At 45.0% G+C, this 24725-nt stretch overlaps 1 protein-coding gene across 2 annotated transcripts in view; it reads right to left on the bottom strand.

The window, feature by feature from the left end:
- Window positions 1-19113, bottom strand: part of IL1R2 (interleukin 1 receptor type 2) — a 34507-nt gene extending 15394 nt beyond the window's left edge. Inside the window, exons 1-3 of one of the 2 annotated variants that reach the window (XM_015065153.3) lie at window positions 18867-19113; window positions 1828-1952; window positions 750-1014 (exon numbers count right to left, since the gene is read on the bottom strand). In XM_015065153.3, the coding sequence (XP_014920639.1) occupies window positions 750-1014; window positions 1828-1952; window positions 18867-18880 (404 nt within the window). In that variant the 5' untranslated portion in view covers window positions 18881-19113. Of the gene's footprint in view, window positions 1-749; window positions 1015-1827; window positions 1953-13345; window positions 14461-18866 lie in introns of those variants that run through there. The other variant, XM_053200386.1, reaches the window with a different exon arrangement.
- Window positions 19114-24725: the final 5612 nt, after the last annotated feature.

Consider the following 24725-nt stretch of genomic DNA (forward strand, 5'->3'; position numbering starts at 1 on the left):
TCGTGTTTAATGGGCTCAGAGTTTCAGTGTAGGACGATGAAGAATTCTGGAGATGAAGGATGCTGATGGTCGCATAACAATGTGAATGTGCTTAACGCACGGAAGTGTACCTTCAAAAAGGGATAAGATGATAACTTTTATGCTATGCATATGTTACCACAACTTTAAAAAAAACCAACAGGACAAAGAGGGAGGGGGGTAGACCCCACATCAGGAGATTTGGGTTCCAGTTTCAGCTCCACACCCACCACCTAGGAGCACTTCATAAGTGAGCTTGGTCCCCTCACACGTACAATAAGCAATTGGATTAATTCATTCCTACAGTCCCATCCAGTTTCTATATCAATTTCTTTTGTCCATGCGGATGCAGGCATGAACAAAACGGCCCAAGTCCCAGTCCTCCTGGGGTTTACATTCTTACAGGGTAGGCAAACATTAAATATGTGAACACACGTGTGTCAGGTAGGAAAACTACCAGCAGGGTAAAAAGAGAGAGTGTCAGGAATGGTGTTTTAGGTAAAGTGGCTGGGGGAGCCTCTCTAAAGAGGTGACATTTGAGCAAAGACTTAAGTGGAGAGAAAGAGCCATGAGGGTATCTGGGGAAAGCTCTCGGGTAGAGGTATTTCAGGAACAGTGAAGAGGACAAAAGGCAGATTCTCATTTTGAAATCCAGGTCAACACCGAAGAACCATGCAAAAGTCCATTCTGGAAGGAGCTCCACTCCGTACCCTAGTCCTGGGGGGCCTCACCTGACAGTGCAGAGGTAGGTGCCAGAGTCCTCTTGCAAGGCTGGCAAGATCCAGAGAGCACCATCCTGGACCCACATTCGTGTCTCTTCTTCCCCTGGAATCGTTCTAGCAGAATCATTTTTATGCCATGTCACGTTGACGTGGGGGCTGACAGACTCCCACAACCAATACTGCACCTGGGGGCACTTCAGGACCACAGGCTCCCCTTCCACTTTGAAGTCAGTTTTGAAATGCTTGCCAAGAAACTGGCAGTTTCCTGCAGCCACCGAAGGACAGAGAGATCATAGTCAGGCTTTGGATCCAAAACCTCCTTGGATGGGCAGCTCTGAAGAAGCCGCGTGCCCCTAACAAGTGGCCTGCACCCCGGAGGCCCCATTAAACCCTCCTGTTATAATGACTTCAAAACTCCCAAAAACAACTTTTGGGTTACTGTCAATTCCAATTTACATTTTGTGGGGAAAATTCAATCTGGTTCACATGGAGATGAAAAAATGATTAATAAGTTGGGTCATATTTTTCACTTGTTGACTCCTTATCATTAAAAGTAGATTTGGGGGGAGCCTGGGTGGCTCAGTTGGTTAAGCATCCAACTTTGGCTCAGGTCATGATCTCACAGTTTGTGGGTTCAAGCCCCGTGTCGGTCTCTGTGCTGACAGCTCAGAGCCTGGAGCCTGCTTCAGATTCTGTGTGTGTCTCTCTCTCTGCCCCTTCCCTGCTCATGCTCTGTCTCTCTCTGTCTCTCAAAAATAAATAAACATTAAAAAATTAAAAATAAAATTAAAAAATAAAAGTGGATTTTGGCTGAGTTCAGATACAAAAAGAGCTTAGTTGTGACAGGACATGTGGTTAAAATCCAAAGGCACATTTTCCTGAGGGCAAATACACCACCTTCTTGGCTCGCTCTTTGGCAGGAATGACCTATGCCCAGAGCAAGCACAGTGCAACAGAGGAGATGGGCAGGAGGAAGCATCTGTCACAACTTGCCTTTTGAAAACAATAGACTTCACTAGATAAACAACTGCTTTCCCCCAGAGAAGCTTCAGGCAAGCCCTTTCCAGCTGAAAGATTCATTTCTCACCTGTGTGTTCCTCAGGCTGAACGGTGAAGGAATAAACGCCGATTATCAACACGTACATGACGAACATTGTTTCCAGCAACTTCTGAAGGACACGGGAGGTGATCTCAGGTTCAGCACCCCCTAATCTGTAGGAGGAGACAGAGGGGTCACCAGGAGCCACACACACACCCAGAGAGAGAACACCTTGACGATGGTCCCAGCAGGAGGCTCTGGAGGCTTCACCTGAAGATGGAAATCTTTTTGCCCAGACTTTATAACCAAGAAAACACAAAAGTTTTGGATTTTCTCCTCAACAGCTATATTCACTGAGCATACCTAACATCAACTCCCCAGAGCACTAACAAGGTGCCTTGGAAGAGGTGTTCCATATCTTAAGTGTTTCTCTCTCCTGAAGTGTGCCTTAGTGCTCCCTGCTACAAACCGAGATGCTCTTTCCTTGGTTGTGGCCACTGCCTAGGCTCTCTCCAACCTTCAGGTCTTTACTCAAAATCATTTTAGTGAGGTCTTCCCTGACCTTCCCGTGTAAAGCTGCACCACCCTTCTGCGAATGCTGCACATTTTCCTTTCCTGCTCTATTGCTGTCTGTGGCATTCATCATCAACCACGTTCCCTCCCTATAGAATGCAAGCTCATGTACTCAAAGATCCTATTTACAACTATATCCTTAAGTTCTACTTGTTGAATGAATGAGTGGCTTAATCACTAGAAGCCAAAAGGTCTTTATATTTTACTTGTTGGAGAACTCTTCCTTCTGTCTCTATGGATTAGCTCTTATTTTACATACAATTCTGACGTACCTGATGGATGCTATGTACCGCTAACTCTCTGGTCTAGAGCATCCCAGGAGGAAAAGCAAAATAAGTTACAAAGAGTGAATAGCTTACACAAGTTCATAAAGTACTCCTCCCCACATACTTCCCCAAGACTGGAGCACCAGATGTCTCCATATTTCCCTGCAGTCCCTTTCACACCGTAGCGTAATGGTCTGTTGTATTAGGCAACCATTGTCACAACCATACTACCAACAATCCATCTCAAGACTGAAATGCATAAAACAAGCGCCATGGCGATCACGCCAATGGTGTAAAGCGATTCTATCTCACAGTCCATGAATCAGATAGGGGTTGGCTGACCTAGATCGGCTGTTAAGCTTGACTCCATGCTTCGGGTGGGATTTAAGTCTTCTCCATGTGTCTCTCATCTTCCTTGGACCTACAACCTCCTGGGAGATGATCTTCTGTGATGGCAAAAAAAAAGGACGCAATGTGGCAAGAGCACTCAAAGCCTTGCTCAGAACTAGCTTACTGCTGGTCTGCCCACATTCCATTGGCCAAAGCAAGTCATGTGGCCAAATCTGCCATCCCTGGGGCGGGGAGATTACTTCCACCTCTGGTGGGAGGAGCCTCAAGTTACACTGGAAATGGAAATACCTGGGAGCAATGATGACATCTGCCACAACCGTGTCTTGTTGGCTCCCCTGGGTGGGGACAGTCTTAAGAACCGAGGCATGGTCTAATTCACAGCCCTCAAGGCCTATAAAATACCCAGTCCCAGAGAGTACCGGAGATTATTTGTGCTCAAAAGCCTAGCAAGAAATTGGGAGTGATGAGTGAATCCAGGAAAAAAAAAAAAATTCCCTATCACCACCCCTTCCCCATTTCCTTAAAGTTTAACTTGTTCCCTGTCCCTGGAACAGATACCATTCTGAATGTCTCACAGTAAACCCAGATGGACCTTAAGTGGCCAGGGCAGGATTGGCAAACTGAGGAAGTACACTTGCATGCTAGTAACCCTCCCTCATCCGAAGGCACAGGTTCAGAGTTGCAGTCTGAACTCCCCCTTGAGTGATGAGGAACTGGAATGGGCAGTGAAATGACCTGAGATCTTCCCCTTAGCTGTGTGTCTACCCTAGGGCTGTTTCCCCTAAGCTCTTCCTGCTTCTGCATGGTCCTATCCTTCACCTGTTTCTGAAACACAAATATTTCCCATGACTTTAACCACTAACCCCAGCCTCAGGTTAACCAGGCAACTTGATTAGCATAAGAGTCACAACAACGTTGACCAAGTTGCTTTGCCCTCTTTGCACACACATTAGCTTCTCGCATCCCCAACTGTACTGGTCCCAGCCAGATTCACTGGTTCTCTAGAGAGGCTTTGAAAAAAGACGGAGTCAAATACACATGTATAACCAATACCACATATCCAAATAAGTGGATGAAGTCAAAGATGGTGACACGGGGACTGATATAATAGTGAGCTACTGAGCTAAACACTGAGAAAATAAGTTTTGCCATTTTACCCCCATGATGTGAATCTCATGATGCCAATTTGACAGATCATATAATACAAGAGATTAAGGAGGTTATATAGCTTGACCAATATCTCACAACTAGTAAGCAGGAATTGAAGTTTAAACCCAAGACTACTGATTCCAAAGCCCTTACTCTTCAAAAATATAGTATTTATGACAGATGCTGCTAGTTTCCTCCTCTAAGATCTGTCCTCCCTGCTTTGACAATTATAGAACCCCTGACTCTTAGTGTGACACATTACTATCCCACACAAAGTCTATATTTCCCATCCTCCCTTGCAATTAGGAGTGGCCTAGTGACAGAATTTGGGTCAATGAATGTAGGTGGAAATGTATGCTCCTCCTGGGAAGTCGACTTAAAAGCCTCCTCAAAAGACTTAAAAGTCTCCACTGGTCTTCCTTCCTGATAGCTCAGTATGGATATGGTGGGTGGATTACAGCCACCATATTGGGTCACAAGGTGCAGACCACTTGCAGACAGTGCTGGGATAAGACAGGAACATGAGTCCTTCAGTGGTTTCATGGGGCTCCCACCCTAGACTACCTTTTTTTTTTTTAATATGTTTGGGCTTCCTGCCATACATAGGCAAACTGAATCTCAATATGCAAACTTTTCAAACTTTATAAAAAGAACACCGGGGGAAGGAGCCCTGACAGGTCAGTTGTTGTGTTCTCACTGGTCCTCTTTCTGATACTCAACTGTTTCAAACAGTTTCTGCTGACTGACTCTTTAAGAAGTCACTTTGACTCAGCTTCCTGGCTGGCTCAGTCAGTAAAGCAAAAACTCTTGCTCTTAGAGTTATGAGTTCAAGCCCCACGCTAGGTGTAGAATTTACTTAAAAGAAAAAACTTATTTTATGGGGTTCCTGGGGCTCAGTGGGTTAAGTATCCAGCTTTTGATTTTAGCTCAGGTCACAATCTCACAGTACGTGAGATCGAGCCCCATAGTAGGCTCCGTTCTGAGCATGGAGCCTGCTTGGGATTCTCTTTCTCCCTCTCTCTGCCCCTTCCCCATTTGTGCATTCACGCACCCTCTCAAAATAAATAAATAAACTTAAAAAAAATAGAAGTAATTCAACTCAAAGGCAGGAGGAGCTGAGCAGCCTCCCTTTGGATGAGAGTACCTCCCAGGACACAGGTGCAGGCTTAGCCTTGAGTTATGTGGTTTGTAACCACGTTTAAAATTACTTTGACACCAAAGAGTCAGACTGTGTCCGTCCAGGGGGAGTTATCAGCTGAGGCTTCACAGAGCTACAGAGCTGGAAGGGTCTTAGGGAAATCTAGTCCTTTCACTTTCTTTTTCACATGTTGAAAGCGATTTGGACATTAACCTTCTTCTCAAAATCGCATGTCTGGTCAGGGTGAGAAGTAGAGATATTTCAACAAGGACCCTGTTCCAGTGGCATGAAACCCTAAAATGTTGTACTCCCCATCCCCTCTCACCCACCCACCCCCCTTCCAGGGCCCCCTCAGCCAAAGGAATTAATTGCCTTGGTTTCCCTCTGAAGACTTTGCCAAAAAACAACTGCTTTACTGTGACCTCTTCAGGAAGTGGCTTCAGACAACTAAACCACAAACATGCAGTAGTGATCATTTTTAATAATCAAAACCTCAGGAAAAGGCTGGAACCAAAATTGCCCTAGCGTGGGAAATAGTAATTCTTTGGCAGGCCTAAAGGAAAAAGAATTTGTTCTGCAGAGGTGTGCAGCAAAACATTCCTCTCCTGCCCTACTTTCTTTCAACATGTCTTTAAATTACAGACAATTTGACATTTCTTGAATCCGAGTTGACCTTCTTACTGGAAGAAAGAAATTTTAAAGGCAACTGATTCCAAGAATTTGAATGACAATTTTTTTTCCCACACAACTATGTTTCACTACACCCAGTGTACAAAAAGCGAAGAATAAGATGGAAAGCAGGGCCAGGAATAAGAAAATGACCAACAATTTGTGGAGAGTTCAAGGAAGGAGAAAGAACACAGTATGGTGGAAAGAGCTGGCGGCCCCGCACTGAGCCTAGCACCCCGCTTACCGCCTTTGATCCCTGGTGTCAGCCTCCTGCTCATGGATGGTACACATAGCCTAAGTGTATGTAGCTGTTTGCTTCACCTTTTAATTTAATTTTGAAAATCCCAACAGACTAAAAAAGTGAGGATGGCATAACACCAGTATGTATTTCACGAAACTCACCAATTATTAACATTTTGCTTTATTCTCATTCTCTCTCTGTCTCCTTCCCTATATATACACACACATATATGTGTGTATATATACATATATAAGCATGTATATACATACACACATATATACATACACACACATATATACATACACATATATACATATATGCACATATATACATATACACACACATGCACACACACATATATACACATATAATATACACACATATATACATACATGTGTACATATATACACATATGTGTATACACATGCATATACACATACATATACATATACTTACACATATATATACACATACACATATACATATTGTTCCCCTGAACACTGGAAAATTACAGACATCTCAAACTTCACCCCTAAATACTTTAGAATGCATATAGGAACACATGTTTTAGCAGATTGAGAACAAATAAGCAAATAAATGATAGCTCCAGAGATCAATCTCCAGGCATTTAAAAGGATTAAACATGTTACCCTCTAGTATATTTTAATATAGCTCTTAATTCACTGAAAAGATTAAACTTTATTTCTATCTTCACCTTGTTCCGGAAAGATTTTAGGCAGCTGCCCATCTCTGAGTCAGGCAGTACAGTCACCCAAAAAAGCAAAACAAAGATGACAGATCTTGAAAATTAATGAAGTCAAAGAGTTATCAGGCCCTACTCATACAATTTAGCCACCTCCAGTTTAAAGTAAATTCCTAAAAACTGACACATGTTGTTGCAGGCATGTGGTATGAAACCTTTTGACACCCAAAGGAAAATAAATATTTGCATCAATGTTAAGCTTGGAAATTTTTAAAATTTAAAGCCGAAGCAAAATAAGAAGTATTTTGAACTAAGTCTCTGGAAAGCACAGGATGTTAAGAGCTTAGGGAATAAGAAGATTCTTTAGTTTCAGATGCAGAGAAATACATGATCAATTTTGAGGCAGCCTTTTTTTTGTTTTTTTAGTATACTGGCTTAAAGCAGAACCCTTGATGGGTTGTCTACAGAAAGGAGAGAAACTAGTTTCCCCACCACACCACACTCCCCCCACCCAACCCCAGAATTCAGGGAACTCAGTGCAGCATGGTGGGACAATTTCTGGTCTGCATGGCCATGTCAGAATGAGAGCACCTCAATATCCTTGACTCCAGTGGGGTCTGGGGAGATGGAAATGCTTACTGGAAGCCATGGCACAGGAAGACCCATCTTTGGGCCGTGATGGGCTGAATCTCAAAGGGAAAACTTAGAGAAGCTAAGACTTGGCTCCACCAAGGGCTACATGCCTTCTTTATGTTTTACTTTCTGAAACCACTTTTTTTTCATCAAACCTTTTGAGCTTGGTCAACTGCCCCAACCAGGAACCATTGGCAAAGAGGTTTAACAAATCAACCCAACTCATCTCCCCACTCATTTGAATCTTCTGTTCACACTTTGCATTCCCAGTAAGCCTGAGTCATTCAGAGCCCCCAGCAAGCTGGACCATCAACCAAGACACTTCCTTCACCTTCTTCCTGCATCAGACCCTCTTACAGGCTAGCCCCTGACAAGACCCACCCCTCTAGCTCAGAATAATTGCCATCCTCCTAGAATATGACTGATGTGGGGTGGAAGCTCCACCCATGAGGCCCTCAGCACCCACAGTATGAATCCACCAGGCTTCACATTCTCCCAACCTGATATTTGTGTGAGAGGAATTTTCTGCTCTGAACAATTCCAGAGGGCTAACTAAACTCGTGAGTCTGGTAGAGTGCATCATCCCCATTATAAACATGAAGCAATGGAAATAGACTCAGATACATTAAGTAACTTACCCAAGGCCACAGAGCTAATGGAATGATAAAGTGGAATGTAATCCTGAGTCAACACAATCCTTAGCCTTGGTATTCATCCTCTGCTCTATAGAAGCACCAGAACCTGGAGCTAGAGGGGGCTCTAGAAGCCATAAAGCTCAGCAGCCCATCCAAACAGTCTTTCCAAAACCAGCATCCTCCATAGATTGCCAACTTTACCCCTCATTAGATGGACACTTCCAGTCTTGGAATATACACGTGATCAGAAACTTCTGCCATTTAGGGGCATATGGGTGGCTCAGTTGGTTAAGCATCTGACTGTTGATTTCAGTTCAGGTCATGATCTAGCAGTTTATGGGATTGAACCCCACATCTGGCTCTACACTGAGGGCACCGAGTCTGCTTGGGACTTCTCTCTCCCTCTCTCTCAAAGTAAATAAACATTAAAAAAAAAAAAACAGAAACCTCTGTCATTTCAAATGTAAATTTGCCTTCTCCTAAGCTCCACTCATTGGTCAGAGTCCATCCTAGAAGGAAGCTCAGAAGAAGTCCGTCAACATTGCACAGTAGTTCTGAGAGTTAGGGAGTCTCTACGGGAAAGAACTGTGGAAAGCACATGGACTTGAAAGTCTGACAAAGCAAATGTGAGTCCTGCCTTCCTTGTGTGCCAGCGGGATGGTTTAGGGCCCGTGGCGGGGCAGGGACTGGGGGGCGTGGGGATCATACTGCCTCTGAGAGACTCAGTCTGCTAATCTGTAAAATGGCTGTAGCCTAGCATGTGGCACAGAAGGGTCAGATTCCATGTGATATGTAAAGAGGTCAACACAGAGCTGGCAAAGACAAATCACTTAAAATGTGGTGGCTCTCATCAGCACTTTACAGAAGCAGACCCAAAAACTCAGGAGGTGAGTAACTTTATCAAGAGCACACAACTGGCAGAATTGAGTTAGAAGTCAGAGTTTCCACCACCTGCATTCTTACTAACTCCTGCTAAGGGTCCCTCTCACAGCCTGAGAACTTTCTGGTACCATAGTCAATAACTTACCTAATACCAGTTGCTACATTAGAATGGTGTTCAACTTTACCTAATGGAATCAATAAACCTGATGCCTAAATCCATATTATAGAATAATGTTTGGGGCACCTGGGTGTCTCAGTCAGTTAAGTGTCTGACTCTTGATATCAGCTCCGGTTGTGATCTCCCAGTTGTGTGATTGAGCCCTGAGTTGGGCTCTGCGCTGACAGCACAAAGACTGGGATTCTCTCTCTCTCTCTCTCTCTCTCTCTCTCTCTCTCTGCCCCTCCAGCACTTGTGCGTGCATGCATGCTCTCTCTTTTCCTCTCTCCCTCACTCAAAATTAAATAAACTTTAAAAAAAGAAGTGTGTTTAACATGTAAACACACAATTGTAAATACATGCACACACACACATTGAAAGCCTACCACGGAATTCTGATGCTTTCATTCAGACCAACATCTTAGCGGTAAAGTCTTTAAGCACATTAGAGCAGGAGATTGAAGCTGGATTTCTGGAAGCTGGATTCACTCTACCATTAACTAGCTATGTGATCTTAGGCAAGCCACTAAGAGATTTACCCAATCTGGGTCACAGTTTCTTCATCTCTAAAATAAATACAAGGACTGAGCTGCTGAAAGCTCCCAGGTCTCTTTCAGCTGTAAAACCCTAGGATTCAAAGTCAGTGTGGATTTGCACTTAGGCTCCAGCCGTGGGCACAGCTCCAGTTTCTATAAAGCAGGAAGTAAGGGGCCTTAGTCAGATAACCACCAAATCTCATCAATTCACTTGCAGAAGTCCCAAAGCCAGAAAACAGCAGAGCCAGGATTCAAGACCTCTGAGTTCTCCTGAGGATGGGAGTTCTAGCTCCACTGGGCTACTCACTGGGTAATGTTTGTTGTGTGTTGGCATGGGACAGGAAGCAAACCCTTTAAGCCGAATGTGGCTTTCAACCTCTTGTAATCTGAGTGTATGTAATAAACACCACACAGTCATTCAGAGAACTTATTCATCTGAAATAAGTCATTCAGAGAACTTATTCATCTGAAATAAGGTGGGCAGAGGAAACAAGGACAAAATGATCTGAACATCTGAAAGAGAGCAATATGATCCTGGCACAAAGGCATGTATATTTTACTCACAAAAGGAGCTTTTCACCTCTCTCACAGAACCTCTTTCTGGGTGTGTATAGAGTATTATCACTTCTCAGAGTGGCAATTATATTTTCTAAAGATGGCCACAACAGTATCTCCCATCTTACGTGGTCTTCTATGATGTGATTGTGCACTCTGCCATCACAACTTGGAGTCCAACTCACCTCCATTGAATGGGGCCAGCCTGGGACTTGTGTCTAACCAACAAAATAATGCTGGGTGAATGCTTCCACCTAGTTTCCTTGGGATGCTTACTCTGGGGAAAGCCAGCCACCATGTAAACTGTCCAACTACTCTGAGACCACCTTGCAAAGGAGGCCACATGTAGGGAATATGGTTGACAGTTCCAGCTATGTCTGGCCTCATAGGAATCCCCTCAAAGACACCATCCATGTGAGTAAAGCCCTCTTAGACTCTCCAGAAGAGTCCTTTCACTAGCTGAGTACCACTGTTTGAACTCAATCAAATCACATGGAGTAGAAGAATTGCTTAGCTGAGTCCCTCTCAAATTCATGACCTGCAGAATATGTAAATTATAATAAAATGTTTGTTATAAGCTGCTAAATTCTGGGGCACTTTGTTACGCAGCAATATGTGACCAGAACACTTCATCAAAAGCAGATTCAAGGTGGCAAATTAGAAAGAGGGACTGTACTGGTAGAAGAAAATGTACAGAGAAGTGAGTGACAGCTGATGGCCCAATGACACAGGAGACAGAAAAACATTAAGAGAGATGCAGGAAAAAAGAAAAGAAAAATATGAAGACAGTTGCAAGAACCAGAGTACTTCAATCAAGGACCTTTAAGAGCAGACATCAATGGTCCCTCCACCTCACTATGCCTGACTGACAGTGTCAGGGTGACACATTCCATTGTATTTCTCTCCTTGCTATCTCCAATTCTTCTGCCACCATAGCCCAAAGAAAAGGGAAGAGCAAAACCCTCCCCAGAAAGGAGGGAAGGAAGTGGATGTGACATATTCCTTCCTGGTAGGAAGGGGAAGTAGAAGAAAAGGCTTTGGGGGCTCCAGGGTGAAAGGAGGAAAACCACAAGAGCAAGTAGGCATATTGGCATGCTCCTGAGACACACGGTAGAAGGGATGGGGGTGGGGGAGCAACTGAGAGCAGAGAAACTTTTGTTCTGCTTTCAAATTGGGTCTCCAGAGGAACCACACCATGGTAAAGCAAGGCATCCTGACCAAGTGGGGGTGCTAAGGAAGAAGGGAAATAATGGCATGGCATGTTCAGGTAGAGGGATGCAAGGGTTAGTCCCCTGCTAGATTGAGTTCTTCACTGATGGAGAAGAGACCCAGATATTCCCCTGTGCTTCCAGTGGAGAACGGGAGGTAAACTGAGATCTGGGCTACTGTGGGGCTGACATGATGAAAGACGAGGTGACTTGAAGCCAAGACTGCCAGATGCCAGTCCATGAGGAGCAGTGTGGCCAAATGTGGAAACATACCCCCAACAGGTGGTAAATTCCACATCCTTAAGCCTTGAGCTCTTCACCCTCTACTACCATGGCTTTTCTGGGGCTCCCCTGAGATCCTCTTGGTCCAGCAACAAATACTACAGCATCCATTCCAGTTGGCTGATGTTCATTCATCTCTGCTGGTTGTTAAATATTCTGAGTATAATCTGCACAAGTGGCCAGTCTAAGCCAGGAGAGAAACGTGGCTATGGCCAAGACACAGAGAACCTATGGAGCCAGTGAGGCGCACAGTAGACCCAAGTTGGCCATTGTCATGGCTCTGACCCAGCTGCAAGATCAGACCATGGGTTTTCCCAGCCACAGAACTCAGCAGTAGATTCAGCAGGACACTACATGACCACCCCATCCAGAGACATCTCCATGGAAACCAGTGAAGTCTTCAGGCCATCAGGTGTGGACTGTCACCCTTCCCATCCTGCCCTGAGGACATGGCCTCCCTATTGTCAGACTCCTTCCTGGCTAGGAGGTGAGAAACTCTGAAAGCCTGAGCTCCACCCAAAAGAGACTGAATAAATCCAAGAGAGGCAGATGTGAGCCAGGAAGATGGGGATGACATTTTCCTAATGAAAAGGGGCCTCAAGACCAAATGAGATTCTTATCAAAATAGTGTGAAAGGGCGGGCCTACGCCAGCCAACTCCATCTTGTTCTGTGTCCTTCACCTTGACCACACCTCCTCCCCTTGAGTAACCCCCCCTCACCTGCCTAACAGGACTCGGACCCTTCCCCAGGACCCTTCCCCAGCCAATCGGCTGAGGCCATAGCCATTACCTCACCAACTGCCCCCAGGCCCCAATAAAACCTTTGTCCTTTTGAAACTCGCTCTCTTTCCCTGGTATCTCACCGCTGCATCGGTGCAGGTAGGGGATTGAGCTCTAGCTAGCTCGAATAAAGGCTCTTTGCTTTTGCATCAGACTCGGCTCCCTAGTGGTCTTTGGGGATCACGAATTCTGGGCATAACAAGTGATTAAAGGTACAATTTTTAGCATCAATTTGTAGTGAGTATAAAGTTTCACCATACTACATATATTTTAGAAAGAGTTCCTTCCAAAATTAAGTTGTCAAAAAAGGTGGGTTTTTCTCTTTATGCATTGAAAGATCATCTTCCACTCCCTGGAAAATGTGCCCAGCCAGGATGGCTTGTCCTCTGAGGGTCACAGAAGGTGGCAGCTTTCCCTAGCCCTGTGTCCAGCATGTCCATGAGAGCAGAGAAAAGTCAAGCGAAAACAAACAATTAAAAACTCAAACGATTTTGGGGTGCCTGGGTGGCTAAGCATCCGACTTCGGCTCAGGTCATGATCTCACGGTTTGTGAGTTCGAGCCCCACGTCGGGCTCTGTGCTGACAGCTCAGAACCTGGAGCCTGCTTTGGATTCTGTGTCTCCCTCTCTCTCTCTGCCTCCCCCTTGCTCACGCTTTGTCTCTCTCTGTCTCAAAAAAAAAATAATAAAACATTTAAAAAAAAAACTCAAATGATTTTTATCTATACCATCTGGGGAAATCCATTGCCATGAGAAAGCCCACTAAAGCCCAGACTTACTGGGTTTTCCACAGACCCAAAAAGTCTCACCAGGGAGTCCTTTGCTGTCCTCTGTGTCTGGGGTCAAGCATTCCATTCACACACTAACCCCTCTGGCTGTTTTCAGCCCTGCGATGCCCAGCCGCCTTGTCAAGAAGAGATCTATGAAGCTGGACGGTCTGAAATCCTGCTTTCTCCCAACCTGAGCAACATGCTGTGGTAGACAGACTCACGCTGACCAATATCTGGAACTTTTCTACTTTGGATACACACAGAATTTCACTTCTCTGTACCCTTGAAGTTAGGCATAGTCACATGACTGGTTATAGCCACGTAAAGTAAGTAGGAAGGATATGGATCACTAAGCATTTCATTTCTGGTGCCTACCCTCCAGCACTCTTTCTCTGAGCCCTTGTTTATTGACAGCGGCCACATAGGATGATCAAGTTATCCTGATAGGAGGCTGAGGTCTATCTACTTCCATCCATGGATCCACTCAGTTGTCTCTGCATGTCTTTCTCCTTCTGTTAAGTAGGAGAAACATCTATTTCCCACCCCAGCACTCATGTCAAAACAATCTAACAGATGGTCTTCATGAATTCTCTTTTGAAAATGTCTTCAAGTGGCTACAGCGAGCCGTCCACAGTCTCACACAGCTGACCAATGACAATGAGATAGCATGAGCAAAAGAAACTTGTGTTGTACTAAGCTACTGAGATGTTTTAGGTTTATCTCTAACTTGGAATGATATGCACAGCAACCAAAGAAAACAATTGTAATTGTTTTCTATTGTTGTGTAGAGATACCATGAACTTGGTGACTTAAAATAACACCCATTCATTAGTCATACTGCTGTGGGTCAGATGTCTGGTCTCAGCTTGGATAAAGTCTCTGCTCAGGGTCTAGCAGACTATCAAAGTTCAGGGTCCTGTTCCAAGCTGTTTTTGGTAGGAGTCAGTTCCTTTTGATTGTACAACTGGGGTCCCCACTTTCGTGCCGGTTGTAAGCCAAGGCCACTCTCAGCAGCTAGAGGCCACCCACCATTTCCGGCCTCATGGCCACCTCCACAAGATGACAGTTTGTTTTCTCAAGGCCAATAGAACAATATCAGATGTTGCGTCATGTATGTCTGACCTCTTGACTCTGACCTCTAGACTTTTTTTTTTTTTATACAGTCTACCTGGTTGTATCAGGCACACCCAGGAAAACTCCTTTTGATCAACTTCAAGTCAGCTAGTCAGGGTCTTAAATTACACCTGCAAAATTCTTTCACCTTTGTGGTACAAGGTAAACCTAATCATTACATTCTTATATTCCCTCCTCATTCAGGGGAGGGAATATACAAGGACCTGGATCAGTGGGGGTCGTCTTAGGATTCTGCTTACCACAGACATTTAAAAAAACATTCTGATGAATATTAGCTCTAGAAAATTCAGGAACTATCCACAGCTTTGCTTTCACTTCTTCCTTGCTCCCAAGTAAGAAAACCTTGTCCCAAATGTTTTGAAGCCTTGCTATTCAAAGTGTCATCCATGACCAGCAGCATCACTTGTGAAGAGAGGTGAAATCGCAGGCCCCACCTCAGACTCAGGCATCAGAATTACGGGCATATTAACGAGATTTCTAGGTGATTGAGAAGCATTGATCTTTAGATTGGTTCATCCTTAAATAAAGTAGGCAGAGGTCTACATGGAGTGAGAGCACAGCTTATACTAAATTCCCATGCCCTGATCACTCCAGGCTTTCAGAGCGGTTTCTGAAATTTTGTTGTCAGAATCACATAATCTGATGATGATATAGAAGATGGTGATACTAGCTAACATTTACTGAACATCAATATACGCCAAGCAGTAGGCAAAGCTCTTTTAATTTCCCCAACGTGTAATGAGCTACATATTATTATTTTTGTTTTAGAGATGAAGACATGGAGGCTTACAAGAAGAGTTCCTTACTCCTCTATGGAAAAACAAATAAAAGTGGTGGGGCCAGGATTTGCCATAACTCAGGGTGTATGTGATCGTATTGTCAGAAGTTGTCAAAGCTAGTCCGTGAATCACAAACTGGGGTCCGGGCCAATTCAGCTTGTGAGTAAGCATAATTCAGCCAGAATGTTGGTATTACTTTTCACTGAATTTCTTTCCCAAGGGACAACCTTATTCCAATTGGCCACAAGCCCTATCACTCACAGACTCACAGAGTTGATTTACTGCCTGGACTATGAATATACTCAAGCCTGAAATCCCCAATTAAGTCCACGTATTCTTGAATTTCCCCTTGACATTTCATGACAAATGTGGGTGGTATGAATACTTTCCAGAGATCCTTAACAACAGCAAAGAACCTCTGCTCCCTAACCCATCCCTGTCATCTGATGAGTGAAACTAATGTCCAGAAACTAATGTACGTGTCTAAGTCACATAGCAAGACAATAGCAAGGTTCTAAATTGGGCTCTTTTGGCCCTGCAATCAAATATCACAATCATCTGCCTCCTCATGTTTAGGAAACTATTTATGCTCAATATGAAACAGAGGTTCTTAACCAAAGTGTGTTTCAGAAACGTTTGGATGGAGGTTAATACAGATTCTCAGACTTCTCTCCTATTCACACCACTGGTGAGTCAAATGCCCATTAATCTGAGATTCATCAGATAAATTACAGGTTCAGAACACAGAGTTTGAAGTTGAGCTAGTCCCTGAATAGTTAATAGAGGTGGGACAGTAAGGAGTATAAGGGACAGAATAGGGCAGTGGCTCTCAGCCTTGGTTATACATTGGAATTCCTGAAAAGTTTTAAATTTTTCTTTTAATGTTTATTTATTTTTGAGAGAGAGAGAGAGAGAGAGAGAGTGAGCAAGGAAGGTGAAGAAAGAGAGAGACACAGAATCCAAAGCAGGCTCCAGGTTCTGAGTATCAGCACAGAGCCCAAAGCAGGGCTCGAATTCACGGACCACAAGATCATGACCTAAGTCAAAGTCAGATACCTAACCAACTAAGCCATCAGACACCCCTAGAAAACTTTAAACACTACTAATGCCTGGGTCCCAGCCCCCGACGTTAATGATGTAATTGGTCCCAGGTACAGAGATTTTTAAAAGCTCCCCAACTGATTCTAACACTTGGCCAGGGCTGAGAACCACTGGAGTAGGGTCTCTGAGATGCTAGAGTATTAACAGCACCATCATCATTTTCCTTGTGACCCCACTGGGTTTGGCCCATCACCTGGCCACAGAAGCTTCCATATTCCTTTCATCTTTTTGCTGCCATTTGCCACCCCCTTCCTATGTTAAGCAATGTTCCTTCATTAGTGAAGAACAAAATTGATAGGGGCCTGAGGTCAAGATTCAGACACTAAGATACCTCTTGTTCCTGCTGTGATTATGTGTCCATCCGTTAAAAGAATTCTCCTATTTAAGACCTCCGGCCTCTGGTACTCATGTCAAACCCAGTGGTCTCTGAGAACTGTTTTGAAAATGGCCTCAAAATGTTGTTGTCCTGAAACAACTCCCTGGTCAGTTTGCACTGGGTGTAAAACTTCTTGTTGTTGCCTAAAGAAGTGGTTCTCAAAGTGTGGTCCCCAGACCCGGAGCATCAGCATCACCGGGGAACTGCTCAGAGATGCAAGTCCTCAGACATTCTGCACACAAGTACTGAATCAGAAATCTGAGTAGATCCAGCAGTCTGTGCTTACTAAACCCCAGGGGTACAGGTACACCCTCAGGTTTGAGAAGCACTGGCCAAAGGCTCTGTCTTGACCATGTACCCCCATACGGAAAGCAGCTGATGATAACATAAAAAGGCAACCTAAACCCATACAACTGCCATTTGTCAGTTGCGTTTTTATGTGACACGGATTCTGCTAGCCTGTCCGTGGCTAGCAGAGGAGGAGGAACAGGGCCTGAGGGTCTTAATCACACAGTAGTTTGTCGTGCAACAGCTGGGGTGTGAGGTCCAGTGGGAGCCAGGAGGTTGAGGGGACACCTGCTGGCAGGACTTGGGAGGTGCTCCCTGGCAGTTGGGAATAAATGGAGCAGAGACTATCCTCACAGCTCCTCTGACCCTACCCAAGTTTCCTGCTTGCCTCTTAGGTAACCAAAGAGGCTAAAATGTGGGAAAATGCAATGGAAATGGACAAGACTGTAATGAGGTGTGACTGTAATGAGATGTCAGTTGTGTGTGTGGGAATACCACACTGAACCGGTGGGATGGAACCCACTGCCTCCCTTGAGATGGCAGAGCTCAGAGAGATGGGCCAGGGCAAGGGTGAACTGGGTGGGATGGGGTGAGCTGAGGAGCAGGAAGCAGCATCCCATCGCAGGCCCTGAGCAGCTGGGGGTGGGGGGGGGCGCTTGACAAGTCAGGTCACTCAACTGTCTGTTTATAGAAGAGGAAACCCAGACAGAGACGAGGCTTGACCTGGACCACACCACACTAATGGCAGAGCTGGGAGCTTCTGAGGACACTGGGGTTCCATGAGGAGCCAAGGCCTCCAAAGGTGTGGGATTCAAGGGAGATAATGCCAAAGAGTGAGAGCCAACATCTCAGCAGCACACACAGTGTGCCAGGCTGCTCCAAGCGCTTCCCATGATTCAGACTCATTTACTCTTCCCACTACCTTGGGATCCTCCTCACCAAGGTCACTATTTACAGATGGGGAAACTGAGGCACTGAGAGGCTAAACATAAATTGTGCAATGTATTTCATTATAATTGGGGATAAAAATTAACTTTATTTTAAAAATCGTACCTAGTTTTATTATTTCACGAGAATGAAGCAAGGGATAAAGGTAAGCTTAATGCTTCCTGGCTATTGATTACTGGCCAGCTGCTGGCCACTGGATAGATGATCTCTATCCAAATTGTACTCCTTATTCACTAGAGTACAGAATGGTTTAAAGACAGTCATGTTATGGACACAGGTGTGACATCATACAACTAGTAAGAGGCAAAGTCAGAACTCGAACACAGACTCTTTAGCCTCACAGCTCACACTTTACCACCACTATCTGCTTGCTACTCCTCCAAGACAACCCAGAATCCTGGTGTTCAGCCGGCTCTGAAAGCCCCAGTGTTAGAAGAGTGACACCCACTTTTAAAAAGGAAACATGCCCTACTAGAAAGTTCCCCAACCTTCCAAAGAAGAAAGCCTCTGAATTCAGTGTAAGCCTCGTAGGCACAGCCTCCCCCGAGGTGACCTGTCTACAACTATGAATTTCCTTTTATTGGATTCTGCACCAATTTTACCTGTTGCTTGGAAACATGGTAGATCCTCAGAGACCCTCTGATCCAGCCCTTTTTTGACAGAGAAACTGAAGCCCAAGAAGGTCAAGGTCACCTTCACACAAGTGAAGATCAAAGAGATGAGGAATGTCACCCAGGAAGGCACCCAGAGACATCAGGAAATCTGCTTGAGGCTCCATTCTGGAATGGAACTCAAGGGTCCTGACGCCTCAGATTTCTCTCTCTCTCTCTCTCTCTCTCTCCCTCTCATTCTGTCATTCCCTCTCTCTCTCATTCTCTCACTCTCTCTGTTTCTCCTTCTCTCTCATACCCTCACACTCTCAAAATCCTCTTACCTGCAGCCCTGCATTCTTTGACTTTGTTGCTTCTCGCCTGGGGAAGGCTGCCAGGCCCAACTTTTACCTTCAGTGGAAACTCAGCAGTCCAGGCAGGGATTTATATCCTCGTCCTCCAGGGATTTCCTAATAGGGCTTGTGTCACTCTCTCTGACTGAGTGGCTGTGAACACACCTTTTCCCTCCTTACCGGGGAGCACCCTCTGGCTTATGGTGCTGGGTGCATGATCACTCAGTTGGGGAAGTGGCCAAGGAAACTGTGTGTAAGTTTCCCTATTTTTTTGTGACTCGCTAAAACTTACGTACTTCCAGCTGAGAGGTGGTTTTAAAGTGATGTGTATTCTGCCTGACCATGGCTCCATCAAAGAGAAAAGGAGGTCTTCTGGGCTTTAACTGGTGAGAGAATTGATGTCTGTCCCCATGGAACCCTTCTGGGATAGAAGGAGAGTTAAGCTTTAGTCCTCCATGTCCCAGTCTTATATGATTTCTAATTGTTAAGTGAAGGAAGGGGGTGACTTTCCAAATCTTTATTACAATTTGTGGAATTTGTCAAACCGAATAGTTTGTCTGCTGGAAATGGAAATTCGGTCCTAAATCATGTCTGTACAAAACAAATGTCTCCTAACTCCCTCCAACAGGCCCAAAGGTTATGTTGATGGCTTCTCTATCCCCTTCATCAGCCACCAGGAGTTAGAGAGGAGGGAGTCATGTGGGGTGGGAGTGGAGGAAGAGAGGCGGTAAGCCAGACCAGTGGCTGCCACAGGAGCTTGCCCACTCACTGGGACCTGCTGCAAATCCTCAGATGCACAGGGCCCCTGATGGTTTCACTGCCTTGCTGTTGGCCCAGATGGGCTTACGAACACCCACCCCATCACCCTTGCCCCCTCCACATACCCCAGGGTCCAGTGCCCTCCTTGATATGAACACGAAGCCACATGGGAAAGAGTAAAAATCTGGCCGGGACCAAGGCATGGGGCCAGAACATGAACCCTCTGAGTCCCCAAGACCTCCTGTTGGGCCAAGTTGCATAGTGTAGGCAGAGGTGTAATGTGGATCCCCCTGTTGGTGGATGGAAAAGAACATTTATCCAAACGTCCTTAAAAATCCATGTTACTAACCTTAATGACACATTCTGTCTGATTTACTCAGATACTCAGGTTCTTACAGGTGAAAAGGCAGATAGAGAAATGCTTTTAGAGAAGTCTTAGGGATTTCATATCCAGAACAAATGGCTCGAAGCTAAAAAGGCCCATTGGCCCTTGTTTTATCCTTTTGCTAACAAGGAAGATAACTTTCAGGGAACCACAGCTCAAATTGGGTAAATAAAATCTGAGAAAAATGCAATGTTGGACCTAGATAGAAACTTAGAGGTGGTTGCAAATTGAGGTCCAGGCACTTAAGGAGACCACAGGTGAGGAAGCTGTATTAATTTATGTAATTTCATGATGGAAGTAATACCCATGATGGGAAGTAATACCCCCAAAATGGAGTTTCTTGGGCAAAGAGCAAAGGTTACACTGTATCCATGCTTATTCTTTCTCCAATGACCAGTTGAAGGGGGAGCGTTTGGTTTTGTTCTGTAATCTTGACATGGTTAGATTGACGTGTGAGCTATACATTTTGAGTCAAGCCAAGTAATTTCAAGGGTGTAAATTCACCCTAGCAGGGAAATTTCCCCAACTACCTCATCATCCCAGGATGAAGGGTATGCAAATAATTGAGTATTGTCCTCACTCTCTCTGTGGTCAACCAAACATACCAGCCTCAGCTAACCTTGCCTTGGCTGGGATCCTACTTGGTAAATAGCACAGGGAAGCCCACAGCTTAATATAGCCAAAGAGAAGAAGTGAAACCATGCAGTCTGCTTTTGGTCAAGTATAACTGCTGATCTTGTGATCCATAAAGAGGAATTTACATAACCTCACTTCTTCAATGGGAAAGTGTGATCATGGAGCCACAAGAATTGCTTGAATAGCCCTTTGAGGAATTAATGCCTCAGACCCAACCGTCACTGAAAGTATTCATGGAAAAATGGCGACCCTCCCATATCCCTCCATTTCCCATCCATGGTCTACACTGTCCCCTCCTCATTATCACTAGAGTGTTTGGTTCAATTTCTCCACCAACTGATGGGAAATGGACAAGGCACAGAATGTTCTATAGTATCTCGAAATCCTCTGAGGTTTGAGGTGAAAGTCACCCAGGATGTTTATTGCAAGGATTGAAGCAATGAGTCTTCATTTTTTGAACCCAGCCCTTTCCAAAGTCTGTTTGGGGTCAGAAATCGACAGCAATCTTCTGAAAACCTCTGTGGCAAGCTTCCAACCTGCCCTGTGATGTAGAGGCCAGAGGGTACAGAAAAGTGAGGAGGGAGTTTGAGGGAGCAAAGAATCTGTGTTGGTCACTGTGTCATGGATTATAGCAGAGACTATTTGTCCCTGGTTTGATGGGACGGCCTCTGTCAAATTATCCTCATAAATTCACTCATTCTTATCCTTGATTTGGATTCAAGACAATATGGTCACCAAGCCCCTAGGGTCATTGAACATTCCAAGGCCTGCTCTGGTCAGTGGACCAATAACAGAAAAATACTCTTGTGCCTTATTCACAGAGGCAAGAGAAAAGTCTTCCCATCCCCATACATAATTAACAAACCAACAAACTAAACTATTGACTGCAAATGGGCCTCTAACTCATCTGTGAAAAGAAGTAAATGCATTCTGTGTGGGTTTCCAGTTGCTTCTGTAACAAATTACCACAACCAGTGGCTCCATACAACACCAATTAATTCTCTTACAGTTATGGGGCGCCTGGGTGGCGCAGTCGGTTAAGCGTCCGACTTCAGCCAGGTCACGATCTCGCGGTCCATGAGTTCGAGCCCTGCATCAGGCTCTGGGCTGATGGCTCGGAGCCTGGAGCCTGTTTCCGATTCTGCGTCTCCCTCTCTCTCTGTCCCTCCCCTGTTCATGCTCTGTCTCTCTCTGTCCCAAAAATAAATAAAAAATGTTGAAAAAAAAATTTAATTCTCTTACAGTTCTGGAGGTCAGACGCGTGGCATGGGTCTCGGAGGGCTAAGCTCCTTCTGAAGGCTCCTGGGGAAAATACACTTCCAGAGGTTGTCCTCATTGATTCACTGAGGTCTCCAGCACCCTCACCTTCCCCCCAGGGTCCCATCATCACATGACCTTCTATGTGTTCCTTGCTCCCTCTTGTGAGTTACGCTGGTGATTATATTTGGGACCCACTCAAATACACCAGGATAATCTCCCCATCTGAAGATTATTACCTTAATCTCATCTGCAAAATCCCTTTTGCCATAGAAGGCAACATAACCATAGGTTTCAGGAATTCGGACATGGGCATGTTCAGGAGACAATTGTTCAGCCATGTACAAGCACAGTTTGCTCCCAGTTCTGTTTTGTTTTTTTTAATACCCACAATAAAGGCAATCTATAAAACTCATTTGGAGATAAAACTTCCAAGTCACCATCCCCGGCCTTTTATGACTGTAAGTCTCAGGTCAAATGGCCTTCCTGGCCACTGTCACTCACACCCCAAACATGGCCCACCCTAATATAGCCCCAGTTTCCATAATGGCTTCTAGTTCCCACACAGCTCTTTTTTTGAGTCATGAGAACTTTCTCTGCCTTCTAATAATCTCTTAGTAACGTATAGAAAATTTTGCTTTTTCGGCTGACACACTTCTGAAAAGCGGTGACGGGGCCTGAGTCATCCTGCAGGGCCCCAGGGGTACCATCGCCTTCTCATCTGTGTATCATGTTATATAATGCACGGCCTCACAGTGACCCCACCTGCGCGGTGACACACCTGGCCTGCAACAGGCACGCACACTTCATGCAGAGCCCCGACCCCTCCAGCACACTCATCACCCCTGGGGCAGGTCGTCACAAGCAGGCTCAGCACTTGGGCTCAGCAGCCTTCAGCAGCTGGAAGGAGGGCCTCAACTGAAATTAATCACAAAGGAGAATCCACGCTTCTCAGCAGCCTGTCATGGGCTGGCACTCCAGCTTCCCCAGGAAGTGACATCCACAGTGGTTACACATGGTGCTTCATCCAGCACTACTGAAGCAATTGCCTCTGCCCCCTCGGGCCTGTGGGTGGCCCATGACCTCATGCCACTGCAGCTAGCCTCAGTGCAACAATGCATACACTGGACAGGGAAAGGGTGGTGACGGTCACACCCCCTAACCTGGTCTGGGAGACGTTGAGCTTAGAAGCATGGGGCAGTTACATGCCAATGTGTATTTTATGGACGATACAATGTTTTTAGAACAACTTTAAAATGAATCCACAGAGAACTCCATTCCTATGTCTGCCAAGTCAGGGCCAACCATTCCCCTTCATTAACCATGACCTTTATTAACAACATCTGTATTGTGAGGCTCTGACATCCAGGCCTTGCTGAGCCCTCAAGGGCTAGCCAACTCCTAGAGGTGGCAAATGACTCCCCCTACAAGCACACCTCTCAGGCGTGCCCCAACCAATGTGTGCCCAAGCCCCAACCACTTACGAATGTGTCTACCTCCATGGACTTGGTCCCCATTTGGGGGGTCCATTTCCCCTTCAGATCAAACACCTTTTGAAGCATTCCAATCCTTTGGGTTGAGAAGAGTAGATTAAAAAAAAAAAAAAAAAAAAAAAAAACGTTGGGGTGCCTGGGTGGCTCACTTGGTTAAGCATCCGACTCTTGATTTTGGCTCAGGTCATGATCTCCCGGTCTCTGAGTTCAAGCCCTGCATCTACCTTGGTGCTGACAGCTCAGAGCCTGGAACCTGCTTCAGATTCTGTGTCTCCCTCTCTCTCTGCATACCACTCCCCCGACTCACATTCTCTTTCTGACTCTCAATCTCTCAAAAATAAATAAACATTAAAAAAAATTTTTTTAATAAAAATAAATTGTTTTCTGTACCCTGTCAGTATCCCGGGTCTCAGCAAAGGGCAGGACAGTGTAGAGGCAAAGCAAGTGCCCCAGCAGGGGAAGGAAGAGCCAGCACAGCAGGGGCAGGGAGCAGAGAGCCCTGTGCCAGCGAGAACCATGCCTGAGTCCCTAGGGCAGCAGTTCGCAAAGTATTGGCCACACCAACAGCAGTGGCACGTCCTGAGATCCCGGTAGAAATGGCATTCTGAGCCCTCATGCCAGACTATTAAATCAGAAATAGGGAGGTACCTGGCAACTGGTGCTTAACAGCCCCCCCACCCACATGATACCCACGTGATTCTGATGCTGACAATTTCTTCTCTTTTTTTCAATTTTTCTTTTTTTTTTTTAATTTTTTAATGTTTATTCTCGAGAGAGAGAGACAAAGAACGAGTGGAAGAGGCAGAGAGAGAGGGAACACAGAATCTGAAGCAGGCTTCAGGCTCTGAGCTGTCAGCACAGAGCCTGACACGGGGCACAAACCCACGAACATGAGATCATGACCTGAGTCAAAGTCAGACGCTCAACCAACTGAGCCACCCAGGCACCCCTTTTTTTTCAATTTTTAATTGAGGTACAGTTGACATACAATATTATATTAGTTTCAGGTGTATGACGTAGCAATTTGATATTTACCTTATGAAATGCTCACCATGGTAAATAGAGTCACCATCTGTCACCATACAAAGTTATTACAATATTATTGACTATATTTCCTATACTGTTCATTTCAACTTTGTGACTTCATTTATTTTATAACTTTGTGCCTCTTAATCCCCTTCACCTATTTTGCCCATCTCCCCTCCCCCACCCTTCAAACTATCAGTTTGTTCTCTGTTATTTATGAGTCTGTTTCTGTTTTGTTTTTTTTTTTTATTTTAGATTTCACTTATTAGTGAAATCATATGGCATTTGTCTTTC

The sequence above is a fragment of the Acinonyx jubatus genome, chromosome A3 (genome assembly GCF_027475565.1).
Source record: "Acinonyx jubatus isolate Ajub_Pintada_27869175 chromosome A3, VMU_Ajub_asm_v1.0, whole genome shotgun sequence".
Classification (NCBI taxonomy): Eukaryota; Metazoa; Chordata; class Mammalia; order Carnivora; family Felidae; genus Acinonyx; species Acinonyx jubatus.